This window comes from Dermacentor silvarum, chromosome 11 (genome assembly GCF_013339745.2).
Source record: "Dermacentor silvarum isolate Dsil-2018 chromosome 11, BIME_Dsil_1.4, whole genome shotgun sequence".
In the NCBI taxonomy this organism is placed as follows: Eukaryota; Metazoa; Arthropoda; class Arachnida; order Ixodida; family Ixodidae; genus Dermacentor; species Dermacentor silvarum.
The window spans coordinates 70,096,467-70,116,962 of NC_051164.1; the positions used below are offsets into that span (position 1 = coordinate 70,096,467).

The 20,496-nt window shown below is 48.3% G+C and overlaps 1 protein-coding gene across 1 annotated transcript in view; it reads right to left on the reverse strand.

Moving 5' to 3' along the window:
• Positions 1–2,760: 2,760 nt before the first annotated feature.
• LOC119432658 (neprilysin-like) overlaps positions 2,761–20,496 on the reverse strand; it is a 59,166-nt gene continuing 41,430 nt past the window's right edge. Inside the window, exons 5-7 of the mRNA XM_037699814.2 lie at positions 10,627–10,736; positions 10,361–10,419; positions 2,761–2,831 (exon numbers count right to left, since the gene is read on the reverse strand). Of these exons, the coding sequence (XP_037555742.2) occupies positions 2,776–2,831; positions 10,361–10,419; positions 10,627–10,736 (225 nt within the window). The 3' untranslated portion in view covers positions 2,761–2,775. The remainder of the gene's footprint in view (positions 2,832–10,360; positions 10,420–10,626; positions 10,737–20,496) is intronic.

Sequence of the window (20,496 nt, forward strand, 5' to 3'; positions counted from 1 at the left end):
AAATGTTTTGTTTAACTTTAATTGCAACAATTTCCTTTTTTTTCCAGCATGGGCAGGACCACGAGTATGCGGCGTGTTCCCCATCACAGTTTACACAGTTGAGAGAGAGAGAGAGAGATAAAGAAAAACTTTAATGAAAATGAAATTTTAGGTCCCGTGGTTGGGACCCCTAGTCCAGGGCTCCACTGGCACGAGCGGTTCGCTGGGCTTGGTCCAGGAGAGCCAGTTGGCTGTCCTGGTCCTCGTCCGCAAGCCGCGCCTCCCACTGCCTGTTAAAATCTTGTGTTTTTAGTAGTGTGGAGTTTATATGTTTCGGTCTGTTTGGGCATATCCACGTGATGTGCGGTAACGTTGGCGGGTCCCCACACCACGGGCATCAGATCAGTGAGTTTTCACAAGATTCAGAAGTGTGTTCGTGGACATTGCATTTCGCACAAGTTAGGCGACCTCGGCATTTCTGCGAGCAGTGGCCGAATCGATGGCATTTGAAACATCTGAGGCGATTTCGCACGTATGGCCTAACACAAGTTTGATGTACCCAGCCTCGATGGACTCGGGAAGAACACTTGAGTTGAAAGTAAGTATCAGGTGCTTAGTCTGGATTTCTTTGCCGTCACGCCTCATCTTAATTCGCTTAACGTTTATGACATTCTGCTCACTGAAGCCCTCCAAGAGTTCAGCCTCGGTCAGCTCCATTAAATCATCATCTGAGACAACGCCGCTAGTGGTGTTCATTGTACGGTGTGGGGTCAGTGTTGTTGGGACGTCCCCAAATGACACTAATTTCGGCAGTTTTTCTAATTGTATTTGATGCCAGAGCTCCAGAAGCAGATCACCGCTTGCCATTTTGATGCTTTGTAATTTGGGCGAAGAACTTCAGTCAGAGACTTCGAGACAAGGAAGCGTGATATCATTTTCACTGTCTCTTCAGGCTTATCAGAGTGGATGACGTGAAATCGTGGAAAGTTTTGTTTTCTGTTGCCAAAAAATTGAAATACATCTTCGGTGCGCCCTCGTTTTTGAGGGCGATCAGGGAGTTTAGGGAAAGCGCTGTTCATGAGTATAGCTGGGATTTTCGGCAGCGATGCCAACCACCCACCAACAAGCCCAACACGGGGACGTGACAGCAGTTCCTGTAATGGTAATCCTGCCAACGCCAGCTGTACATCACTGCCATAACCAAATACAGCATAACCAAGACTGGTTAGCCACACAATGTTAACCCTCACCGCCTGGAAATTTGGTAGGAAGGAGAAGATAATAGAAGACAGGAAAGAAGAAACAGTGAAAGAGAAAGAAAAAGTGTGGAGAAGGGGACAGGAAAAGGCGACTGGCGATTTCCTCCAGGTGGGTCAGTCTGGAGGCGCCGTCTATGGGAAGCAGAGGCCGAAGAGGTGTGTTGCCTCCGTCGGGGAGCCTTAAAGGTTCAAACACCCGGCATCGGCTCAACCCCCAGGATGCCTCTTTCCCCAGACATAGCTAAGCCGCACATGGCTACTCGCGGGAGGATCCAATCCTAGTGTGCTCGGGTCCATGGTGTCACCACACACCAAACGCCTGCTGACGCAGACGCCCCTGCGGGTGAATGTGACACAAGGTTAATCAATGCTGCCTACAAGATCGGAGGTAAAAAGTAAATGAATAGATGAAATGAGAAATTCGAACTGAGAGACAAAGACGAAGATTTGGGAGGATGACGAGATGTCGTCGAACCTGAAAGTTCTGTAGAGAAGAGGACACGCAAAGGCAGCGTGCAATTTCCCCTGGATGAGTAAATCCGGAGGTGCCGTCTGCGCAAAGCGGAGCCCAAAGTAGTGTGTTTCCTCCGCCAGGGTGCCTTAAAAGTCCAAGCCTTCAGCATCGGCTCAACCCACACAATCCTCTTTACCCATGGCACGGCTAAGCCACGCACGTTAGACGCATCAGGGTCCACACCCACATCTGCTCGGATCCGGCATATCGCAACACGCCAAGCGCCTGCTGATGCAGAAGCCCCTGCGGCGGAAGGCACAAAGAAAGACGACTGTGCCTGTCGAAAGGAACTGGAGCCATTCGTGAATATTCGCTGACAGCGCTCTTTTTCAAGCCGGTATTCGTGCATGGAAAGTTCACGTTTCAGATCCAACTGCACATTCCAATGGTGGCTACTCATCTTATCAAACGCACAATTTTACATTTCTTGCCTTAAAGAAAACGTGCAGGAAAGGATGACTAATTTTTTCATATTCTCGCGGGACCGTTGTTCTTAGTGAACTTTCTTTTGAGACCCGCTGTATATATGTCAGAGCTCTCAGTGTCGAGCTGTTATAAATGACGCTTAATTTTCGAAGCAGCCATGGATTCTTGCAAAGTGTTTATTGTAATATATAAATAACCACAGAAACAATTAGAAATGACGAAGCAAAGCCTATTGTGTTCGTTGCTTTGCGAAAGTAAGCAAATATGTCTTTTTGGGGGATAATAGTTAAATTTACCAAAACTACAATGTTTCGGACACATGACTGCACCTTTCAGGATATGAAAATAAACCAATAAGAACACTTCCAGCTTTTCAATAACTGTACTCCGCAAATACAGCTCCTAAAGCCTGACATAGCGAAATCTCTGTACGATGTTTGGGTCACCAAAACAACATTTCCTTTTTTCGCCCAGTAGCCATAATTTAGCGACACATTCCGCCATAGAAGCCGGGCATCGAAGCTGATCACATTTTTACACACTCTATATTCGTTATTTTACCTATTCTCACAAAAATATATGCAAACAATGTATATCTTACCGAGGTAGTCCTGGACGGAAAAAGGGTGGATGGAGTATTGCCCAAGGTATTTCTGAAATAACAACATCAACACCACTTTTCCAAGAAGCGCAGGAAACAGGCCAGCTAATTACCCTAAAGAACCACCCGACATTTCTGCTTAACTTACATGCGTGCAAACATATGTCAATATTTCTTCTGCCTCCTCGTAATTTCGAGCTAGCACATTAATGAGTACATGGATAACACTATAAAACAGTGATATTGCCACACACTTGTGCGAAATGATAGGTATAGAAGATGCTCAAAAATGGTCTCATAAAAAGCAGCGTTGATGTGTCACAATCCATCAATCGTAATGTATCGAGGTAAATTGGTTGTTTTTTAAACAGACTGCACCTGAAATAATTACAATATTTATATACATAGTCACAACGTATACTAACTACCATGAGCCTTGGTTTACGCAAGCTTTGAATTGCGTAATAAACAAGAAAAAAACATTTCTATAGTAAGGCCAAATAACGCGGAAGTTTCCCACTTAGGACTAGTATGGCCCCATAACCAGCCATGGTTCCTTAGTGGATATGGTGTTGGGCTGCTAAGCACGAGGGCGCGGGATCACATCCTGGCCACGGCAGCCGCATTTTTATTGGAGGGAAATGCGAAAACACCCATGTATTTAGATTTAGGTGCACGTTAACGAACCCCAGGAGGTTCAAATTATTCCGGAGTCCTCCACTACAGCGTGCCTCATAATCAGAACTGGTTTTGGCACGTAAAACACCACAATTTAATTTTTAATTTTGTATGGCACCATAGAAGCTACACATTCAACCGTTGCCCTCAAGGTCAAGCGTTCCTTATAGAGAGTCACCGAAATATTTAACAAGTAATAAGACGAAATTCTCGCAAGCAAAAATGTCACAGTTTCGCCCTAAGGGCGAAGCAATGAATGCGATAGCAACACAGCAATGTCATACGAAGTAAGGTGAGCGGCTTTGGTAGCAATATGAATTGTAGTAAACATGAGCTGATTAAGTAAGCAGGTGTGCTGCGGCGTAAGTAGACCGACATGAAGAGAGACTCGATGACCACGAGAAGGCGCATGTGAAACGGTGGTGTTGATGAGAAGCGCTTCCCGTGGGCAGCGCGTGCGAAGGGACACACCTGTAGCGCTGCACTGCCGATCCGGGCAGCATTGCGTGTGTAGCGTGCGTTGGAAAATGTGGCCCGACTATTACGAACTGAATGAACAAGCGTGGTGTGAGCGCGCACAAACACGAAGAGATCACACTGAATGACAGCAGACAACGACTGTCAAAACGCTGGCAGCAAGCATACGCCGCAACGGGCGAAGGTACGTGCGGTCTATCGCTTCAACGGAAACTGAGCGGCGAATGCACTTAAAGGTCAGAGCCGTGTGGAGATAAGAGACGGTGCGAGCGAGCGACGAGCGCGGTTGTTGGCAGAGAAGTGCGCCCCCCCCCCCCCCCCCCCCCTTGCTCCCTCCGGCGCTGGCTTCCTGCTTCCTTGCTTGCGCGTGGGAGATTGAGTTCGTTCGCTCTCCGTGATAGCGCGCGTCTCCGCACGCTTCCTCTCGGTCATACGGCGCGCGGCGAAGATTTTATCTATAGGGAACGTCACGGCGACGGCGACGGCGACGGCGACGACGACGGCGACGACGACGCCGACGGCAGAAATCCGGTTCAAGTGTCCATATAATTGCTATCGCAATAATATACCCCATGCAGGCCACCTCTATACATTAAGCAATAGTGAACAAGAAATAGACTCCGATATAACATGTGGAGATATCTACAATAGAGCATTTATATCTCCTTTCACCCATGAACTACAAACGCATTCTTTCCTTCACCCACGCGACGATGCATCAACCATGTGTACCATTACATTTTCTAAGTCGGAGAGAGAGATAAAACTTTATTGTGTCCATGATGGGGTCTGGGGGCGGCGGGGGTTGGGAGAAACCCCCAGGTCTCCCCTTCCTCAGACGGCGGCAAGCCCTTGCTTTCTGGCGGCGTCTTCTGCCATCCGGACGGCCCAGAGCTGCTCTTCTGCGGGTCCAAGCTGAGCAGCAAAGTCTCCTACTGCTCGGCCGTAGTTATGGTGCGTGTAGAGTTAGTGCGGTGGGTGTTGGTGGGTGTAGCTTTCGGGCATGCCCAGATGATGTGGTCGAGGTCAGCGCGGGTCTCGCGGGCTTTGCAGAGTGGGGAGTATGCATCGGGGTAAATGTGGTGGTATAGCATGGGGTTTGGGAAAGTTGTCGCCAAGCGGTGGATTGTGACTTATTCAGTGTTTTTGTGCTGGGGGGGAGGGGGTAGCGTAAGCGCTCTCTGCAGTAGTGGAGGAGGATTTCTCTGAATGTGACCATTCGGTCGCGCGCGTGACCGCGATGCAGAACAGAGGGCTTGTCAGGATCGGAAGACGCCGGAGACATGATGCGCCTGGTGTGCGAGAGCTCGGGCGGCATCGTGGGCGGCTTCGTTTCTAGCCAGACCCGAATGACCAGGGGCCCAGATGATCTGTACGCGGCGTTGCCTTCAGGCAGGAATGCCGGAGAATATTTTCTCTGCTTGGGGTGCTATGAGTCCTCTTGTGTAGTTGCGAATGGCCGTTTTTGAATCGCTGATGATGTAGTGTGCATTGGAAGAGGCATAGGCCAAGGCGATGGCCGTTTCCTCTCCTTCTTCGGGTTGAGTGGTGAGTATTGATGCGGCCGCTGTGAGGCGGCACTGCGAGCCCCAGACTGCGTCGACCGCCATGGCGTTCTGGTGGGGGTATTCCGCAGTGTCCACGTAGGCTACATCTCCGGCTTGGTCGCAGCGCTTTTGTAGATGTTTAGCTCTATCTGCAGGTCGCTCCTGATTGTGTTCTGGGTGCATATTACGAGGTATGGGCGATATAACTAACTGAGCGCGAATGTTTGGAGGGACGGGTACTTTTGGTCCGAATTGGGTGGTGTAGGTTATCCCTAGGGTGCGCAGAATGTGCCTGCCCGTGGTGGAGTTGGCGAGTCGTTCGTATTGGGTTATACGCTGAGCTTCAATAAGCTCGTCTACGGTATTGTGAATGCTGAGGGCGTCCAGTTTCTCGTTAGATGTGGAAATTGGAAGATGTAGGGCTTGCTTATAGGCCCTCTTGATCATGGTGTTGTTTGAGCTTGTCAGTCACACTGAGGTGAAGGTACGGGGCGACATAGGTGATCCTGCTCAGGGCGTAGGTGGTTACCAGACGAATCAGCTTGTTTTCTTTCATGCCGTGATGTCGATTTGCGATGCGTGTAATGAGGCGAGTGGTTTGGTGCAGATGACTATCTAATTGCTTCAGCATCTCCGTGTTTCTGCCGTTTTGTTGGATGCGTAAGCCAAAGATACGGATGCTAGGCACTGTAGGTATGAGTTGCTGATGAACGTGGAGTTGTATCTCAGGGGGATGAGGGTCTGGGCGTCGACCTCCCCACGTAGGCTTGTATAGAAGGAGCTCCGACTTCTGTGGGGAGCAACCAAGGCCGCGTGGTTCTACGTATGCAACAACCTCGTTGATGGCTTGCTGCACCGTGTCTTGGATGTCCCCGTCGCTGCCCCCGGTGACCCACAGGTTGATGTCGTCCGCGTAGAGGCTATGCTTCGTTGGGGATGCTAGCTAATGCAGGCGGTAATCCGAGCAAGGCCACGTTAAACAGAAAAGGGGACAGAACCGATCCTTGCGGCGTACCTTTGCTGCCAAAGTGAATACTTGGCGACTGCAGCCCTCTAATGGATGGTGGCCGTGCGACCTGTAAGGAAATCATTGAGGTAGTTATATGTTCAGTGTCCAACCTGGAGATGTGCCAGTTGGGTCAGTATGGCCTCATGCGTGACGTTATCGAAAGCCTTAGTTAGGTCTAGCCCCAAGATGCCTCTGGTGTCCAGCCTCGAACTTTTATCGCCATCTATAATTTGGTGCTTGAGCTGAATCATGATATCTTGTGTAGAAAGTTTAGCGCGGAAGCCAACTATGGTATTGGGGAAGAGATCGCTGTCGTCCATATGCTTGTATAAGCGTGTGAGGATGACGTGTTCGAGGACCTTTCCGACACAAGAAGTAAGTGAGATGGGGCGGACGTTTTCGAGTAGGAGGCGCTTCCCGAGTTTGGGAATCATAATGATTTTGGCTTCTTTCCATTGTGACAAGAGTTGTCCAATTTCCCAGTACGCGTTAAAATAAGATGTGAGGGCTGTTCGAGAGTCCTCATCTAGGTTGCGAAACATTTTATTAGTAATGCCATCAGGCCCAGGGGCCGAGTTAGGGCGGGTGCGAGGATGGCTGCACGTACTTCTGCTGATTGTATGGGCACGTCCAGATGGTCATTAGCGGTGCCAGTGTATGCTGGAGCGGGCGTAGTAGGTTGAGGTCCTACTTAGCGGTCTATCAGCTCTTGAAGAAGCTGTGCGTCCGTGCCCGGATGGGTGTGAATAATCTTTGGCAAGTTGTGCTGTTGTGTGTTCTTGCTGTTGGCCGGATCGAGGAGGCAAATAATGATATTCCACGTTTTGGGTAGGTTTGGTTGCCGCTCCATGCTGTCGCATGTACTGTGCCAATTTTGACGAGTAAGTTGTTGTGCATAGTCTTCGATATGAATGGCGAGCGTGGCAATGCGTTTTTCTTAGCGTTCGGTTGAGCTTGTTGCGTTTCTATCTGCGCTGCAGACTGGCGAGGGCTTCCAACATATGCAGTAACTTGCTATCTGCCTCCTGCAGATTGGCTTCCTCTGGCACCAATTTAGTTGCTTCATTCACGTCTTGTAGCAAGGATGCGACCCAATCTTCCAAAGGGTGTTGGTTACTGGAGATAGAGGTGATGGCTCTGACCTGCCGGAAAGCGTCCCAGTCTGTGAGGTGGAGTTGACGGCCCTTGGGCTTTCGCGGGCCCACTCGAACTGTGGTTTGGATTGTATAGTGGTCGCTGCGCAAGTTGTCCTGTGTGTTGATCCAGCCTGCCTGTTGTATTCGTTTTGCGAATGTCAGGTCCGGAGTAGTGTCTCTACTAACACTGTTTCCCAGACGAGTTGGACAGGTTGGATCTGTGACAAGTGTAAGACCTATTTCTGTCCGTCAAGCCATGGTTGTCTTCCCTTTCGGCGGTCCACCGGGCATCCCCATGCCACCGCAGGGGCGTTTAGGTCCCCTACAGTGAGCAGGGGGGCTCCTCTGGCTACTTGATCTGCTTTGGTGAAGAGTCGTAGAAATCTATTTCAGTCATTCTAGGTGCCACAAAACTCCAATTCGCAGCCTTAAGGTTCTCAGGGTTCTGAACGTATGAAACGCATCTCTTCAGCGCATCGTTCTCTTTTATTCACACATTCTCTTCTAAAGCTTATCAGTCAAGATGACTAAATATTTATCAAGCAAGTTTGGTCCCGCCTTCAAATAAGGTAGCACAGACTCCCCTTAACTATCACTCCATCTGAATAACAACCACTCCAAATATCGCGAAGACGTCATCTTTCCGCAGCTAATAGACTTTCTAGACTCAAACAACTTCTTTCACTATTTCACCATTCACCACTTGGCAAAGGACGGTCCTGTTAAAACCAAACACATTTATTTACTTTTAGACTGCAGTGTAATCTTGAAATGAACATTCGAATCTATTCTGTCTTCTTAGATGACAAAAACAGTATTGAAAAAGGACCGCACCAGCGCCTATTGGCAAAGTTCCACTAGCTAAAATTGTGCCCGCATATTCTGAACTGGATCAAAGTGGTTTTAACAAACCGCCTCGAGTCTATACTGAGTAATAACCAGCTATCTGTTTCTTCTACAGTAGTATGAGGCGTCCCGAAGGCTTTGAGCTCTGTTTGCCCTTTTTCCTTATTTGCGCTAGTTATTAGCCGCTGCCTGTGTAATTCCGTATTTGTTAAGAGGGCCTATAAGCAAGCCCTACAGCTTCCAATTTCCACATCTAACGAGAAACTGGATGCCCTCGGCCTTCACAATACCATAGACGAGCTCATTGAAGCTCAGCGTATAAGCCAATATGAACGACTCGCCAACTCCACCACGGGCAGACACATTCTGCGCACCCTAGGCATAACCTACACCACCCAATTCGGACCAAAAGTACCCGTCCCTCCAAACATTCGCGCTCAGTTAGTTATATCGCCCATACCTCGTAATATGCACCCAGAACACAATCAGGAGCGACGTGCAGACAGAGCTAAACATCTACAAAAGCGCTACGACCACGCCGCAGATGTAGCCTACGTGGACACCGCGGAATACCCCCACCAGAACGCCATGGCGGTCGCCGTAGTCGCGGGCTCGCAATACCGCCTCGCCGCGGCCGTATCAATACTCGCCACTCAACCCGAAGAAGGAGAGGAAACGGCCGTCGCCTTGGCTTATGCCTCTACCAATGCACACTACATTATCAGCGATTCAAAAACGGCCATTCGCAACTACACAAGAGGACTCATAGCACCCCAAGCACAGAAAATACTCTCCGACACTCCCGGCTCAAGGCAACGCCGCGTCATTCGGGTCTGGCTGGAAACGAAGCCGCCCACGATGCCGCCCGAGCTCTGGCACACCAGGCGCATCATCCGTCTCCTGCATCTTCCAGTCCTGATGAGCCCTTAGTTCCGCACCACGGACACGCGCGCGACCGCATGGTCACATTCAGAGAAATCCTCCTCCACTACTGCAGAGAGCGATTACGCTACCCACCGGCACACAAAACACTGAATAATTCACAATCCAGCACTTGGCGACTACTTCAGACGCGAACTTTCCCAAACCCCGTGCTATACCACCGAATTTACCCCGATGCATACTCCCCACTCTGCAAAGCCTGCGAGGCCCGCGCTGACCTCGATCACATCATCTGGGCATGCCCGAAAGCTACACCCACCAACACTCACCGCACTAACACTACACACATCATAACTACGGCCGAGCAGTGGGAGACTTTGCTGCTCAGCTTGTACCCAGAAGAGCAGCTCTGGGCCGTCCGGATGGCCGAAGACGCCGCCAGAAAACAAGGGCTGGCCGCCGTCTGAGGAAGGGGAGGCCTGGGGGTTAGTCTCCCAACCCCCGCCGCCCCCAGACCCCATCATGGACAAAATAAAGTTTTATCTCTCTCCGTATTTGTTTATTTGTGGACCACTGCTATACATAGCAGAGAGGTGTTAACCATCTGATGATTGTTCCCTGTCAGTACTTTGACCACACACCAAACTGGTGCAATAAATGACTAGTGACTATCAACATTAAAAACGTTATATCGTTCACCAGCTGCCGCTACCATTTCATTTCTTTTCAGCTATTTTTTTCAATGGTCGCATGCATGAATAAACACTTGCAAAAGACGGTCGTGGAAAATTGCTATGATGGTTTTCGTTATGAGTCTTGTGCAGTAAATTGGTGCAGTAAATCCTACAGAGCATGATTACAAATTTATTAGTTGAAACTGCACTCACGCGTTAATATCAGCACTTTTCCCTAAGTTACTCTCAAGCAATCTTATCAACGGTCTTTTCACTGGCTATTTTTATAATATTCATGCATAAATGAGTCAGAAAGCCAGTATCTTTCTCACCAATTCGGTTATTCGTAGGAGAGTAAAATGCAACCACGTCTATGGCGTTTTTCAGCCACCTTTGGAACAAGCAAAAAAAACGAACAAAACAAGAAACAACAATCAGGATTTTTACGTACAGTGCAGGTTACTTAAGTTACTCTGTGTGCAGTCGAAAAATTATTCCACTGAATATTTCTATAGTTCAAGCATTAATTAACAGAGGTGCAGCGCATGTTTGATAAATGTATTTCTGCAAATTTGTTAAATATGCTCGCACAACTTACCTATCGTTATGCCTTGGTTCCCGTAACAGAGCCAATTGCTTCCAATAGTGGTTTTGTTCAAAAGAGTACAGCATTTCGAATAAAGTTGTATTGGCACTGAATATGGGTACCTGCGGAAAACGTTTATTAGAGACAAGCTATCCGCATTGAGGAAAGCTTTCAAAATTCTTGTTCAAATTGCAAGAGGGAGTCCTTCAGAAAATAGTTTGATTCAATAATAGCTTCAATTTTATCTCTGTTTTCACAGCATACGTTTTTGTGACTAACGCAGGGCTACAGTGGCTTGATGGGTAGGTGTGCCGACCGGCGTGTCTGGAGCGTAGTTCACCGCTCCTCCAAGTCATGACGCAAAATTGGCGCTGCGGTCAGTAGAAGAGTTCCGCAGCGCGTGTCGTCTGCCACAGGTGGCAGGCGGCGAGCAAAAAGAAAAATAAAGCCCGTATTGGAATAGTTGTATATCGTCTGTTCGTGTCAGTTTCAAAGGTGAAAAGCTCCGGGTCTTTTGTACAGTTTGCAACTTCCTCAGCGCTGTGGAATGTTCCAAGTCGGAAAAATGACCGATGAGATTAGCGGCGGCATTTCTCCACCAAAGAAGACCCCCAAGGAGACTTACTGCTTCGCTTCGAACTGCAAGTCAGGTTCTAAATTTGTGAGAAAGAGTACTGAAATTTACGAATCACGCAAGGTCTCCTGACAACGGAAATGTTCGCCCCGGGCTGCTCAGTAGCTTGCTCTGTATCGGCGACGTTAATGAGCAAGCGGTACTCCGAAAAGCGTACGTCCATGAGCTCCTCGACGTTGGAAATTTGCAAGCCGCACATGAGGTGCTCAGCGCCTGCGACATCGATCACCGCTGCGCTGCTACAGGGAAAAGAAAAATGACTCTAGGCTTATATTCTATATAGCAGGCTATGTAGCAAGGAAGCTCCTGCAAAGAAGCAAGTGCTCCGACTGCTCAGGGACATTACTTAATACAACAGAATGAGTATGTCAGGGCTGTTGCTCCCTTCTGCACATGAGTAGGTCAGGGCTGTTGATCCCTTCGAAGGCACTAAAGACTGGTAGCATCGCTCGAACGCCTTCACGCTGTGCTTCAGTTTAAATGAGTTACGAAGGAACAGTATCGCCGACTTTGCATCCTTTCTGCAGATGAATCGTCCGAATTCGATCGGCTGTGCGCGGCACAAGAAAGAGCTCACAAACGATGTTGTGAAGTTCTATTCAATCACGCGCCTTTACTTTCTTGCCAAGGGCAAGAACATGGCGCGCGAACATGGCGCGCGGGGCTTTCGAGAATGTCGTTCTGTAAAGCTTCAATGTGGCAATGCAGAAAGATATTGCTGTCGTCTCGATAAATATTTAACGTGGGACAGTGTAAAATGAGATGCTGCAAGTTGGCTTCGCATATGTAGTGGCAGAAGGTGCACATTGGGGGGGCAGAGGCGTCAATGCCCTTCTTTTGGTCAGCCAAAGTCTGCCATTTGTGAATTCTGTCAGGGGTAGTGTCTGTATTGGCAAGTATTTTATTTATGGATATTTCCTGGGATCGGCTGAGGGCGAGGTCCTTAAACATGTAAGGAGGAGTGAGATGTTTGAGTCGCTCCCTGTTAGCGTACTTGAGGAAGCTACGTATTCGTGCCATTTCGAAATGAGAGTTTGGCGGCAAATCCGCATAGGGGTGGTCACCAAGGTCGGGAGACCCGCGTAGGAGAGGTTGGAGACGAAAAGGTAAAACTCCAGATTGTGAGGTTGCAAGACCATGTGCCACCTCGTTACCTCCCCCCTGGGCCCCCACGTGTCCCGGCGTCCAGGTGACACTAACGTCAATGCCATTCTACTGCTTGTGCTGTAGAATATGGCGGATGCGTTGAGCAGTGATATCTTCCATACTGGGGCCCTCAATGTCTTTTAAAGCTTCGGATGAGTCGGTGCAGATGGTGGATGGCGCTTCTTGTCTTGTAAGGCGGTCCAGATGGCCAAAAGTTCTGCCTGTGCAGGTGCCGCGTAGTTTAGTCTACAAATGTAGCGCCTGGCCTCACCGGTCGAGGGTTTGTACCAGGCCAGAGCCATGCGGTCGCCATCGAGTGCGGCGTCAGTAAATATTGCGTTGGCGTCGTACTGATTGTGTCTGTGAGAGAGGCGCTGTGTGGCCATAGTGGCACCTGTTGCGAGTGGCGTAGACATCTTGGAGGCGTAAAGGGTAGGAAAAACAAGGGTGGTTTCTTCGCCGGCAGTGTTCCGCGGTTCTATGCGGACGCGTCGGGTGTCCCACAGCAGTGTATCCTGGCCCTGTCTTGTGAGAAGCAATCGATTGTTCAGTGATGTCTGAGCATGTTTGATGACGTGCTCGATGGGTGGCAGGGGCGCTAAGTCTTGCACTTTGCATATATTCATGAACTTCGGGAGACCTGTAATTGTCCGAAAGATTTGTCGGTAGAGTACTTGAATACTTTTTTTCGGCTGTTTTTGCTGGTGTTACGACTGTGCTTCCATAGGTGATTTTACCAATTGCGATGGATCTGATAGGGGTCGTGAAGTCGGCCTGCCGTGCCCCGCCGAACTTGGAGACGTGCTTCATAGTGTGCAAAAGCCTGGGCCATTGCTTTTTGAGCTCAGTCGTCCAAAATTGTCCCGTATTCCAACTGTGGATGGGAATACCAAGAATTTTAACGTGACCGGGGGTGGCCTTGAGTTCATGCTGACCCATTGACAACATTATTGCCTGTTGTGGCAGGAGGACGCTTCGTCTGCCATTGACACATAGAAGTTGCGTTTTCTCAGGTGCTAAGGTGAGTCCCAGTTTAAGAAAGGTGTCTTTGAGTGCAATAAGGGCAGCTTGAAGTTCGGTGGCCATGTGCTCAATGTTCCCGCCATAGTCTAGTGCTTCTGTCCAAATGGTTATGTCATCCGCATATATGGCATAGCGGGCGTTAGTGCTTGACTCTAGTTCGCGGGCCACTGTAAGCATGGCCACATTAAAAAGCAGTGGGCCCAAAATCGAACCCTGAGGGACTCCTCGATCAAGATAGTATTTAGCTGGAACGGCATTGTTGTTGTTGCGAAGTCGAATGGGTCTGGCTTCAAGAAATCTTGCGATCCAGTCTATTGTTCGTTGGCTGGGATATATTCTTGCTAGATCTGGGAGAACAGCCGCCGCGGTTGCTCAGTGGCTATGGTGTTGGGCTGCTGAGCACGAGGTCGCGGGATCGAATCCCGGCCGCGGCGGGGGCGAAATGCGAAAACACCCGTGTACTTAGATTTAGGTGCACGTTAAAGAACTCCAGGTGGTCCAAATTTCCGGAGTCCCCCACTACGGCGTGCCTCACAATCAGAACTGGTTTTGGCACGTAAAGCCCCAAAATTTATTTTATTTAGATTTGGGAGAATTTGATCTTGCTTGACATTTTCAAATGCATTCCGCGTGTCGACAGCTAGGATGTAGTCCGGCGGCACACTCCGTGAATTTCCATTTAGGACCCTCCGAAGCAACCAGAGGTTATTGTGGGTTCCCATGTTGGGTCTAAACCCGGCTTGGGACGGATGCAAGTCTGGTTTGCGATATTCGATGTAGTGGGTTATCCTGGTATGTATCATCCGCTCAGTGAGCTTACATATGATTGGTGTAAGCGATATTGGGCGGAGATTGGCGCTTTTTGTAGAGTCTTGCCCCGGTTTTGGTATCGGATTTATTATTGACAGGCGCATGCGATCCAGAACAATTCCTTGGGACCACTGCTTGTTTATCACTTCTAGGAGAGCCATTTTCGTTTCTTCTGACAAGTTTCGTAACATTTTCTAGGTAATACCATCATGCCCTGGTGAAGAATCGCTTCTACCCTGTTTAATGGCGGCATGAAGTTCTCCCAGCGTAAACGGGGTATCTAGGTCACGGTTCGTAGAGTCTAGCTTTGGCGTTTCGAAGGGCGCGGGCGGCGTAGTGCTTGCGTGAGAGAAGAATGTTTTTATGATTTCCTCTTCGTGCTTGTCGGTGCCGTGTCGAAGTGTAAGGGTTTCTAGGATTGTCCTGTGCCTTTGCCAAGCATTTTGCGAAGGACCCCCCAGAGCTGTTTCATGCCGTTGATCTTTCCTAGTCGCTCGCAGGTAGAGACCCATTGCGCTCGACTGAGGTCTTCGCCGTGCTGCCTGATAAGCTCAAAGATGCCTCTGATGCGACGGAGAGTCTGATACCTTCTACCATTGGTCTTGTACTTCTGTGTGAGCTTGTTAGCTTTCTTCCAGACAGCGATCATCCGGGAGTCGATTACTCCCTCGTCTTCTTCCCCAAGTGTTTCTTCGGTGGCAGAACTGAGGTTGTCGCGCATAAGCTGAGCGAATTCTTCAATGGATTCGAATTTATCTCCGACGCTTTCTCGGAAGTGGGACCAGTTGATAGTGCGAATAAGTTCGCGTTGTTTGCGAATCTTCTTATTGATGGTGAAAATAATGGGGTAGTGATCACTGCCCCAGGTGGTAGGATGAGTTTCCCAGCGTTTTACTACTTTCGGGGTGGCAATGGTTAAACCGGACGTGGTATCGGCTTGCTTCGCGTGAAGCCCTGCTCGGGTATGCACCCCTATGGTGTTGCAAATATGAAGCGGTAATGACTCTAATTCATCAGCCCGGATGCGTCCTCTTGAATCGGCTGTGGCATATTCCCAGATACCATGTTTGGCATTGAAGTCGCCTCCTATGATGATCTGAGTGCTGTTGGCCTCGTGCAACAGCTTCCGAATCCATGCGTATTCGTTCGGCGATGTGGTGCCACTACGTGGTCGGTAGTATACCGAGGCCACCACCAACGAGTGCTGTTTGCCTTTGCCGGGTAAAGCAAGCTTGACTGCCACGATCTCCCTGTAATGATTGCTAGCCTGCGTTGTATCCATGAGTATTGCAGTACATGACTTGTGAACAAATACTGCTGCCTGCCCTTTCTGCAACGGCACAAGGTCTGTGCCCCTTCCAGAAACGTGAGTGATTGTCGGGTGCGTGAAGGTCTGATAATTATGTATTCAAACTGGGCCCCTAGTTTCCTGAAGCAGAATGATGAGGGGTTTGTATTGATCAACGTGATACATTAACGCTTGAACATTCTGAGAGATGCTCCTGCAGTTCCACTGAATACATATATTGTTGGGTGATTTCATGATTAATCCCTGCTGCGGTTGCGGACTCGCCGCCAATTCCTCTTCGTCTAAAGTAGCCTTATGCTGGGCAAGCTCCCGCTCGTTGACTTCTTTGTGCTGCATGATAACCTGTTATTGTTGTTCGATCGCTCGCTCAATTGCCTCCATATGAGAGTTCAATTTCTCGAGAAGTTGCATGATGGTGTCCATTGCCCGGTCCACTGTAGCGGGAGATTTTCTTTCGAGAGAAGCAGGGGAGTTCTGAGGCGCACACTGCGTTTCGGTGTTTGGCAGCGACGTAGCTTTAGATTGCAAGGTGTGTTCTGGTGGAATTAGAGACGGTTTCTTAGGGGGTGCTGGAGCAAGTGGCTTTGTAGCTCTTCAGAGTTGTGGTGGGTTGATTGCAGCTTGTGCGTGTTGTCCTTGGGAGGCTTGTATCCAAGATGTGATCTGCTTTTTGATAGCATCTAATTTCTGCTGTATTAAGTTTTCCATTTGTTGTTGGAACTTGCTCTAGGCGCCTGACGAGACTGCTTGGACTTGCTAGAAGCGTTCAATCTTATCCTCACCCTTGCCGTTACTTTTCACTCTGTTCGAAGTCATTACTTGCGACCATGTCTTGAGAGGAGTGCCTGTGCTATTAACTAGCGGTGGTTCCTGCTCTCCACGTTCTGTTTCACTAGCAGGAGATTTCTTCGGAGGTGGCGAGCTTGCGGCTTTACGCGCTCTAGTGGGGCAGTTGGGGCCCAAAGAAATATGCCCCGCTGCCTGGCAGGCAACGCAGAATGGTGTCTCTTCACATTGGCGATCTTCCTTATGCGTTCGACCGCAGTGACGACATACCGCCGGCGAGGGGCAGAACTTGGCCATGTGGCCCAGCCCGTGACACCGGAAGCATGCCAGGGCCCTAGGTCGGTGCTCGTACACTGGGAAAATTTCGTAGTCCAAGGAGAGCCTTCTAGGAGGATGTGGCGTATCAAACGTGACCAGAAGCATCTGTGTCTTTACATAATTATAAATCCCAGAATGTTATCAGATTCGCAGCGAATGTGATTGGCGGTGTATTCCTCGGTGTGCTCCGGTCGAATTTTCACGACCGCCTTGCTAGTGACTTCAGCAGGTTGGGTTGAATCCACTATTTCAACAGGAATCCTACGTGCCTCACCTGAAGTTCCCGGCGTTAGTGTGAGCTCGCGCTGTGCCAGCAAATTGTTCAAGTGCTGTTGATCCCAAATGGAAAGTCTAACTGCATTGGCTTACGGTATGTACCTAAATGCCGAGTGTTCGGCTGCAACGTTAGTAGGAGCAGTTTGTCCAATGAGGTGGGCAATGGTTGACTTCGGGACCTCTACTATAGACATTTGATTAAGCGGCCTAACGAGCCCGAAAAAGTGAGGCCTACTCACCCGCTCCGATAGCAGTTCGCCCTTGAGTCTTCGCGTCGTGTATCTGTGGTAGTTGACCAGGCTCCAGTCCGATGTGTCATCATCTTCCTGCTCCATGTTGTCCTCCAGGCTCGTCGTCATGAGCGGCGTCGCCGTCAGGGACGCCGAGCCGGCCGCATCCACCTTCGCGTCTACCTCAGATACCGGGCGCGTTCCCGGCCACATTGAGTTGGCGTTCCGATGTTCCACGGTGATTTCATTCGTATGAGAGGTCATGGTTGAATCCATGAGACGTTCTATTTGCTGAATTGGGCCTGCGATGGGTAGAGGGGGGTTCATCGAGTCCATGATGCAGTTGGCTTATACGCGACAGCCAGCTGGCACGGCCGCACTCGAGTTAAGCCTAGACGGGGCTATAGGCGTAACCCGTCGATTTGGAGCACAAGTCGTCCATTGAAGAACACGTTCGTAAAATGATCGAAAAGGGACACTGTCCACTCACTCCGGAGGGGTTCACGGTCCTGTGCACCAAGATTCGTAAGTACACTGTGAGAATATTCGCCGAAATGCTGAAAAAATGCAGAGCCCATACGAAGCACGTCTGATCTGGCTGCGCGTTCGAAGCGCCGTCCAGAGCGATGAATCAGGCATTTTACCTTTGCTAGACAAAATGGCGTGTTAAGTTCACAATTGTTCCCAATGTCATCTAAAGTGGAAGTTTGCTTCGAGCTTAGTAGCATGGCATTTTACTACCACACTTTTTCGGGTTGAATAGGGCACCTATGCTGCTTTCTGAATGTGATCCTCTTCACAGAATGCACAGTGGACTAAAATTGCTGTTCTGCAGTATGCTGTGTTGTGCAAGAACACTTTGTATACGTTCTTTCAGCTTTATCTAAGGAAATGTGTATGGCGTCAAATTAGACCGTCGCCTTATAGTAAATTACGTATCCTATTCGGTCAGCAAATCTTCAAATGTGAAAGGCTTGGGAGAAGTCGGTGTCATTCCAGGATGTTTCGTCCTGTAAGTGTTGCAGAATTTAGTCTGTACTCGCAAAAGGCAGCTCCCTTGCGCATTTTCATTGACATAATGACTACTGAATGTATAAACGCATGAGATGAGCATGAAAAACAAGGACGCACGTGTCTTGTTCGCTTTTATTGGACATGCACAAAGGTCGTAAACAACACCATAAGCTTTTATTTTTTCTATTTGTCCTCCATGTGCGTTTATTTTAATAAAGGTAGTTCTCACTATCGCTTGTTTTGTTTCACTAATTACATCCTTTTCAAATCAAGAGGAGGTTGGTACTAAAGCCGCAAAGCCTGACAGAGGTCCCAAAACCTTTGAATCAACTCGTCAATCACTGAGATAAACGCAAAATATGACGGCAATCATAAACAATACAAAAAGACAGTTTGCAGAGCACCTTATCTCACAGGCAAACGCAAATCTACAGGTTGGATATTGCACAGCCAGACTAGGAAAACCACTAGAGTGGTAATATTGCACAGATGATCACTCTCAGCAAATAAAAATGAAATTATACAAAAGAAACAAAAAGAATATTGGATCGGTACACAATTGATTGAAGTAGCAAGGTCAGGTTGATGAGGGTCCCAAACCGTAGTTAAGTATCACCTCGTCCCGTCAAAGCTTTTTCTAGGCAATTGAAGTTGAGCTTTTGTTCAACTTTGTTTAGCATACAAGTTTATTGGTGAGCAAAAGTATTCTTCCCATGTCTCAGTCTTTTCTTTTGTTCTTCGTATAAATAGTATAGCGCCGTAAACAGAACGATGGTATACTGGGTACGATATACAAACGAATCACGCAGCTTAACTACAACGCATGGCGAAATCACTCGATAAGAAACTCAAAATAAACCTAATTGGATAAGACATCACACGTCCTTACATAAAGACTGTTAGATAAATACTGCTTTACGTAACATTGTGTGTGGGCACTGTGCTAACAGATGAATTTGCGTTGAACCTTACAAAATGTTTTCCTGCATTATGGTCGTTTCACCTTGTCCCGTCAAAGCTTTTTCTAGGCAATTGAAGTTGAGCTTTTGTTCATATTTGCTTGGCATACAAGTTTATTGGTGAGCAAAAGTATTCTTCCCATGGTTTGTCCCTGTTCCCTTGGCCCGGTGTGAGTTTTGTCGAATAGCATATCGGCGTTCCCTAAAATTTGAATTTTGTGAATACTGTTTTTCGTTATATATGTTATCTTATAATATCATGCAGAGAGATTTGATCCGCGCGAACAATCAAATTTGGCGAGACATTCCTTCCTGAAGAAGTAACATGAAGTAATGTGCTTTGGTCGTCGGTCTCCACACGAGAGCTCCGTAAAAATGCTTAGAAAAAGAAGGCAACTGTAAATTTGTTGATTCAGCCATAGCGGATAGAAATTGAGAATCCCGTATATAATTGTATTTTTAAATTCTTCAAATTACCCTGTCAGTGATGATGATATATGGGGTTTGATGGCGCAAGGGCCAATAATGGCCAAAGAGCGCCAGGCCAGTGTTAATGAGTTTGAATTGAAGCGATGAATTACGAGTGGTGGATATGACGTGGCTGTAAGGGGGCCTAAAAATAGTTGCTGTAAAGTGCATAAAATCTACAGGTAATAAGATTATGGGAATGACTAATGGCGTGTGCTATGAGCATGAAATATGCATTGCAAATAAATGTTACTATTTACAAAGTATGTCCGATGCGATAATTGGCATGAAGCACTATTGCCTCAACAGAGCCCTTGAACATAAAGGCCTGGAGGCATGTGCTATACTGAGCACTATCGCAACAGCATCCTCTGGCGGGAGGATGTGTTACAAATATCTAGGGCTAATCACATGTAGTACCACGTCATTCAAAAAACCTAGGACTGCTTTGGTATTAAAAAGCGGCTCTTTGCCAAGAAACATACTGGGATGGAGAGGGATATGGTAGCGGTATGCAAGAGGAAAATGTTTCCTTCTCTCTGTTTCGGCTTCCCGGCACTCCAAGAGGACATGGAGGACGGTCAGCCTCTCACCACATCGACCACAGGTTGGAGGCTCGTTACCAGTCAACAGAAAATTGTGAGTACCATATGTGTGTCCTATTCTGAGACGGCAGAATAGGACATCAGTTCGTCGTGTTTTAGTTGTACAGGGCCAGAAAACCTAACTGTGGCTTAATCAAGTGGAGCTTATTATTTGTTTCACTTTCCCACATGCGTTGCCAGTGGTTTCGCAGTTTCGTTCGCAAAAAAGGCTTGAGATCTGTGGCGGGAATAGTACTGTTAAGATTGGTAGCTTGAGATGTAATTGATGAAGCCATTTGGTCTGCCAGCACATTACCTTCGATGG